General features: G+C 40.5%; 1 protein-coding gene and 2 long non-coding RNA genes across 18 annotated transcripts in view; all 3 read right to left on the reverse strand.

The window, feature by feature from the left end:
- Positions 1-1,366: 1,366 nt before the first annotated feature.
- The window catches only part of LOC113637378 (interaptin-like), a 482,239-nt gene continuing 476,105 nt past the window's right edge, over positions 1,367-7,500 (reverse strand). For 15 of the 16 annotated variants that reach the window (XM_047818481.1, XM_047818486.1, XM_047818482.1 and 12 more), the window contains 3 exons: positions 2,948-3,175; positions 1,843-2,052; positions 1,367-1,430 (listed from right to left, as the gene is read on the reverse strand). In XM_047818481.1, the coding sequence (XP_047674437.1) occupies positions 1,428-1,430; positions 1,843-2,052; positions 2,948-3,175 (441 nt within the window). In that variant the 3' untranslated portion in view covers positions 1,367-1,427. The remainder of the gene's footprint in view (positions 1,431-1,842; positions 2,053-2,947; positions 3,176-7,500) is intronic. The other variant, XM_047818480.1, reaches the window with a different exon arrangement.
- LOC125145494 overlaps positions 5,019-7,500 on the reverse strand; it is a 7,725-nt gene continuing 5,243 nt past the window's right edge. Inside the window, exon 2 of the long non-coding RNA XR_007143880.1 lies at positions 5,019-5,274. This is a non-coding gene — a long non-coding RNA (uncharacterized LOC125145494). The remainder of the gene's footprint in view (positions 5,275-7,500) is intronic.
- LOC125145490 overlaps positions 5,827-7,500 on the reverse strand; it is a 3,867-nt gene continuing 2,193 nt past the window's right edge. Inside the window, exon 2 of the long non-coding RNA XR_007143876.1 lies at positions 5,827-7,039. This is a non-coding gene — a long non-coding RNA (uncharacterized LOC125145490). The remainder of the gene's footprint in view (positions 7,040-7,500) is intronic.

A 7,500-nucleotide genomic window follows, 5' to 3' on the forward strand; every position in this document is an offset into this window, starting at 1 on the left:
GCTTTTTTTACTCAAGCAAATCCAGTGAGAAGAGATGAAGTGAATTGTGTTCATCATGAAACAAAGATCAGAGTAAATCTGCTGAGAGAAACTTCAGAACGTCTGCAGAGTTTCATCCTGACGGTGTTAGTCTGAAGACACGGCTCAGGAACATCTCAGTCTGTTCATTTAGTTACTTCTTATGTCTAGAGCTTCATTCTGTCCACAAGAAAAGCACCAAAATCTCTTCTCTATTATCATCTGCACTTTCCTCACAGCTTCAATACATCTTCAGTTCCTGTGGTTAACCTCTACAATAACATCTACATTATGGGTTAGTTTATTCAAATAAATGTAAAAAAAAAAAAAGATTGCAGTAAAATGACAAAAACCTTCAAAATCACTGACACACAATCTACAATCTGAATAAAAACTGTAAAATCACCACATTCATTTTATAGCATGAAGCTTTGTTAATCAACATGTTCATTTATTCATTTTCTACCGCTTATCCGAACTTCTCGGGTCACGGGGAGCCTGTGCCTATCTCAGGCGTCATCGGGCATCAAGGCAGGATACACCCTGGACGGAGTGCCAACCCATCGCAGGGCACACACACACACACTCTCATTCACTCACGCATTCACACACTACGGACAATTTTCCAGAGATGCCAATCAACCTACCATGCATGTCTTTGGACCGGGGGGAGGAAACCGGAGTACCCGGAGGAAACCCCCGAGGCACGGGGAGAACATGCAAACTCCACACACACAAGGTGGAGGTGGGAATCGATCCCCCAACCCTGGAGGTGTGAGGTGAACGTGCTAAGCACTAAGCCAACGTGCCCCAACATGTTCATATTAATCATATTATTGGTGTAACAGCTTTTACATTTTCTTCTTCAAATGTAAAATGTTAAAGACGTTAAACACAAGAAAACATCGTTACAATCAAAACAACATTAACGACGTTTATAGCAGACACATGAACATGACTTTTTTTTTTTTTTTTACAAAATCTACAGGACTCAAGATACTTTGCTTTGAACTGTAACATATCCACAATTTTTGAGTCCGGATTATGTATTCTGTTACTCCTAAAGTGTGTGTGTGTGTGTGTGTGTGTGTGTGTGTGTGTGTGTGTGTGTGTTGGTCTTTTAACTCATTCTCTTCTCTCCACAACACTTGATCTCCATGCTGCTCTCACCCTGCTCCACTCTCTCTCTCTCACACACACACACATACACACACACACACACACACACACACACACACACACACACACACACACACACACACACACACACACACACACACACACACGACAAATCATTTCTGGTTGGTTCAGAGCTGGTGTTGGTTCAAAGTTGGTTCCATTGGCGAGCCTTCTAAGAACCAGTTTGCCTTTCCATCAGTTAGAGAGCCGTCACAGAGCCGAGTCTGACGTCACTGTATACGGGTCACGTTTCCCAGAAAAAACACAGAAAAAAGCCTTAGCATGTAGCTACCTACTATCATGTGTGCTGATAATTGATCATATTGCGGTAAAGTAAAAGTGTATTAAACATTAGTATACTTAAGGTACATTATCAAATGCGCTAACAGTAGCTTCGTGTATGTTTTACACACACACACACACACACACACACACACACACACACACACACACACACACACACCTTTATTGTTTATAAAACATGTTTATTCCTTTCATACAGATGTTTAAATAAAACCACAGATGAATCTGATGAACAGAATAAAGTGTAAAGGCAAAGATCTCTAAAGCTGACAGACTGTTAGAAACCATCATCATCGTGTGTGTGTGTGTGTGTGTGTGTGTGTGAACAAATAAGAAACGTACCTCTTCGTCAAATATTTGATATACACTATACACTGGGGTCAGCTTTTCCCTCTTTACACCACAGAGCTTTAAGACCTCTTTTGAGTATTCAGTGTAGCTGTACTGCTGCTCCAACTCATCTATTGCTTTATTTGCTTCTGTGATCTTCTCCTCTTTCCCTGCTTCAGCCTGCTGTACAAGCTGTTCCACATGATGCAGTTTCCTGTGCAACTGTCACACACACACACACACACACACACACACACACACACACACACACACACACACACACACACACACACACACACAATCTTTAGTGCCTTTTTAGATCGTTATCTATTTACTCAACACTTTTCTGGACACTGCTCAGTGTGTCAGTTAGTAAAAGGTAAATCCAGATGAAACTGAGTGAAACAGGGATCTGAGTGTGAGAAATGTGCAGGTGTCTCCACACAGAGTTTGGTCTTGGACATGGTGTCCCAGTGCACTGCTACCTGTCCAGGTAGATTTCATCACATTTTCTTTACTCATCTCTACAATAAATTATTCATCATCATCAGTTTTCAGTCATCAGTCGAACTGGAACACCAACAGAACATGTTCTGAGCCAGAGGAGAACCCACAGTGTCCCAGTCATTTGGGTTTGTTGAGGAAAAAGATTTGTGCTCTAATTCTGTCAACCCCCGAGGCAAGGGGAGAACACCCTGGAGGTGTGAGGCAAACGTGCTAACCACAAAGCCACCATGTTGCATCATTGACACGTAAAAAGAAACATGAAGAGAGATGGACATAAAGTAAAGTGAGAATATTTATTTTAAACAAAAATCAAAAGAAAAGAAAATAAACTAGATGTTTTAACAAATAAACTTGTCTTGGTAGAAAGGGATCTTGTGCTATGGTCAGTGATGGTATCCATCATCCATCTGTTTTCCCCTTTTGGCCTCGCCTTCCCACACCTTATAAATTTGCCCCCATGAAATTAGCCATGTGGTATCCAAAAAAACATTTCAAACTAAGAAATACAAATATTAATAAAAAATAATCTTTGTCTCTTACAGTGTGCGAGTGTGTGTGTGTGTGTGTGTGTGTGTGTGTGTGTGTGTGTGTAAACAAACAGGAAACATACCTCACTTCTCTTGGTCACAAAAGGTTCTTCTTTGCTGTACTGTAATCTGTTCCAGCTAATCTGTGACCTCTGTTCCATGCAGAGCAACAAGACATCATTAAAATGTTCAGATTTCCTGTACAGGGACATCAGCCAATTCAGCTTCCTCTCCAAATTTTCAATGTCCTCTTTTTTCCACTCTTCATGCTCCTTTAAAGGTTGTACCAGAGGTAGCAGATGGCTTTTTAACTGTTACACACACACACACACACACACACACACACACACACACACACACACACACACACACACACACACACACACTCTCTGTTAGTGATTTAGTCATTATATCTTTATCCATCATTTCTCTGAACAGTTTCAGTGTGAGGTCTTTTTCTATGGAGTAATGTGTGTTTATGGAGGTTCCTGCAGACGTCCACTAGATTTCAGCATTTCTGCACATTTCTGTTTACAGTAAAGTTTGTTTAGTGTTTTATTTTTATTCATCTGTGTAACAGAAACTGAAAACTAGGCCTAATGAAGATGGTTTTCATGTACAGACGACACAACAGCGTCCTGCTCCAACAAGAACCTCCTCAGCAGAGCCTGATTCACTAGTAGCCTGGAGGAGCAGTGTGTGTTCAGACTGTGTTCAGCCTGTGTTCAGACTGTGTTCACTCCAGATGACACTGAGTTACAGTCCACTCTGGATCTCACAGTAAAAACTCTACAAGCTCCATCTGATGTCAGTGACGTCCTTCAGCTACGTGACAAAATTCCTGGGGAGAAGTTTGGGTTTCTTCCTCCAGCCAGGCTGCATGTTACTGATGACGATGTGGAAACACAGTTTAACTCACCGAACTCAGCTAAAGTAGATCTCAGTTCCTTCGTATCTCATCAGACTGAATCATATGATTGGTGAATATTGATAGAATATTTTTTATTTATTGTGTGTGTGTATGTGACTGTTTTCTTTCTGTGGGTCATATGTGTGTGTTATAGATGTGTTCAGTGACAGTTACGTCCATGTTGGTGATTGTATCTTGACTGGTGTGTACACACATGTGCAGTGTTCTTAGTAAAGTTATACTGGGTTTACTGTGTAATGTTTCAGTTGTTTCTCTGCTTTTTTACTATTATTATTATTATTATTATTATTATTATTATTATTATTATTATTATTGATTGACATATTGTGCAGATTTACATCTGTTCTTTTTATTTACTGTGTGTGTGTGTGTGTAACTGTTTGCTTTCAGTGGGTCATGTGTGTGTGTGTGTGTGTGTTTTCCCTTCTCCTCCCTTCCTCTCTCTTGTTTCTTCTTTATTACATTATGTCTTTATCTCTTATTGTCTCCTTCTACAGGAGGTGTGTTTATAAGTACAGATAGATTTCCCAGAGGATCAGTGGAGTAACTGATGAAGTCTCTTGGTAATTTCCTAACTCAGTCTGAGAGGATGTGAGATCTTCTGCAGGTCTTCATCTTGATCAGCAGCTGCTCAGTTCTCCTTCACAAGTCCAGTTTAAACCACGTCTTGGTCTGGTATTTTTTATGAAATGTCAGAGTGAATTGTCTCCATTACTTTTGGTTGTGTAAATAAACTCCTTAGAGCAGGGCTTCCTACCAGAGACGCTCACACAAGCTCCCAGAATTCTGCTTCATTTCTAGTTGTGTGTTAAACATGTTTCTTCTCTTCACACAGCAGTGAAATGAATCTAATACAACTTACACAGTTTACTGATGTTTATATACAACTACAGATAAACAGAATAAAGTGTAAAGGGGAAAAACTCTAACAAGCTGACAGACTGTGTGTGTGTGTGTGTGTGTGTGTGTGTGTGTGTGAGTGTGAGAGAGAGAGAGAGAGAGAGAGAGAGAGAGAGAGAGAGAGAGAGAGAATAAATAAGAAACATACCAGCTGTTCCCTCTTGCCACTGCAGAACACTTTGACCTTGTCTTCATGTTCGGTGTACTTGTACTGCTGCTGCAGCTGATCGACTGACGTCTCCACTTCTCTGATCTTCTCCTCTGTTCCTCCTCCTAAAGCCTCCTGTACAAGCTGGTCCACTAGTTGCTGTCGCATCTTCAACTGTCTCACACACACACACACACACACACACACACACACACACACACACACACACACACACACACACACACACACACACACACACATATACACACACAGCAGCATCTTTAGTGACTTAGACATTATCTATTTGTTCAACATTTTCCTCAACAATTTGTGTGCATGTTTTTTATTGTAAACAAAATTAAAAAGCTTTTACAGTTTTGACAAACACTCTCTCATTTCTGCTCATGGCTTCTGTTTATCTATATGTCCGTCTGAGATCACTTCTGCAGGTCTTCATCTTGATCAGCAGCTGCTCAGTTCTCCTTCACAAGTCCAGTTTAAACCACGTCTTGGTCTGGTATTTTTTATGAAATGTCAGAGTGAATTGTCTCCATTACTTTTGGTTGTGTAAATAAACTCCTTAGAGCAGGGCTTCCTACCAGAGACGCTCACACAAGCTCCCAGAATTCTGCTTCATTTCTAGTTGTGTGTTAAACATGTTTCTTCTCTTCACACAGCAGTGAAATGAATCAAATACGACTTACACAGTTTACTGATGTTTATATACAACTACAGATGAACCGAATAAAGTGTAAAGGGGAAGAGAGAGAGAGAGAGAGAACAAATAAAAAACATACCAGCTGTCTCCTCTTGCCATTGCAGAACACTTTGACCATGTTTTTATATTTAGTGGTGTTGTACTGCTCCTGCAGCTTTTTGACTGACATCTCCGCTACTCTGATCTCCTTCTCTTTTCCTCCTTCAGCCTCCTGTACAAGCTGGTCCACTTGTTGCTGTCGCATCTTCATCTGTTTTACACACACACACACACACACACACACACACACACACACACACACACACACACACACACACACACACACACACACACTGTCTGTCTGTGTGTCTGTCTGTCCTACTGATTCCCTCCTTATTCCCCACAGGACAGAGGCCCTGTTACAGTTTTGTATGTGTTTAAAAGTTTCTCTCTTTTTTATGAAAACATGTTTGTTCCCTTCACACAGCAGTGAAATGAATCAAATACGACTTCAACAGTTCAGATGTTTAAATAAAACTACAGATGAATTTGATGAACAGAATAAAGAGTCGTCTGTAGTTTAAATCTGACGAGTCATCTGTAGTTTGTTGTTTAGAAGCTTGTCAGCACCTTGAAGAAAAAAGAACAAATGATGTGTATATAATTCAGATCTAAACAGGAGGTAAGAGGAGAGAAGATGTGGAGAAACCTTCTGCTTCCCTTCTCCTCTTACACACCACTAATCCCCCTGAGACCTGGGAAGTGTGTGATGGCATTATTCTGAAGAGTCTCTAGGAATCCTCAGTACTGTCAGTGATGTTTTACAGTCTGTCTCTGTGTGTGTGTGTGTGTGTGTGTGTGTGTGTGTGTGTGTGTGTGTGTGTGTAAACATGTCTGGAAACATTAGTGTGTGTTTCCCCTTTGATTCAACATGCAGCAGAAATAACTTGAGGTAAGATAGATCCTGTCACAGGGGACATGTGGGTAAAGATTACATCATATCCTGTAGGAAAAGAAGGTTTTATGTTTGTTCTTCTTCAGTAAAAATATTCTTAGGAAGCTTTTGTTCTTTTCTGGAATCTCCAACAGAAACCAAACACAAAACACAGTTTAAAACACAACAAGAAAATATACATCATGTTTAAAGGAGGAAGCAGATCACACACACACACACACACACACACACACACACACACACACACACACACACACACACACACACACACACACACACGTGTTAGTGACTTAGTCATTATATATTTCTCCATCATTTCTCTGAACAGTTTCAGTGTGAGGTCTTCTGGTGAGATGATCTATGGAGTAATGTGTGTTTATGGAGCTTCCTGCAGACGTCCACTAGATTTCAGCATTTCTGCACATTTCTGCTTACAGTAAAGTTTGTTTAGTGTTTTTTTTTTTCTTGTGTAACTGAAAACTAGACCTAATGAAGGTGGTCATGATGTACAGACGTCACAACAGTGTCCTGCTCCAACAAGAACCTCCTTATCAGAGCCTGATTCACCTATACCCCTTTCCCACCAAAAAGAACCGAGTGCTGGTTCAAAGTTAGCTCCACTGCCGATCCTTCTAAGAACCAGTTTGCCTTTCCATTGGCTAGAGAGCCATCAGTGCCGAGTCTGACGTCAATGGATAGAGTGTCACGTTTCCCAGCAACGGCAAACATAAACACAACATCAACAATTGCAGATGTTGCTTCACTGTAAATGCTCATGGCTTTGTGAACCTACATTGGAATCCAAACGCAGCGAATCCAACGTGTACATGCAGCTCCATATAATCTGTATAAACGGAGGTTGTAATCGAGAAAGTACATAACATTATTTTATCATTAACACAGAAAAAAATTTTGCCTTAGCATGTAGCTACCTACTGTCATGTGTGCTGATAATGTATCATATTGCGGTAAAGTAAAAGTGTATTAAACACAGACAGGTCAGTA

This window comes from Tachysurus fulvidraco, chromosome 9 (assembly GCF_022655615.1).
Source record: "Tachysurus fulvidraco isolate hzauxx_2018 chromosome 9, HZAU_PFXX_2.0, whole genome shotgun sequence".
NCBI classification, from domain to species: Eukaryota; Metazoa; Chordata; class Actinopteri; order Siluriformes; family Bagridae; genus Tachysurus; species Tachysurus fulvidraco.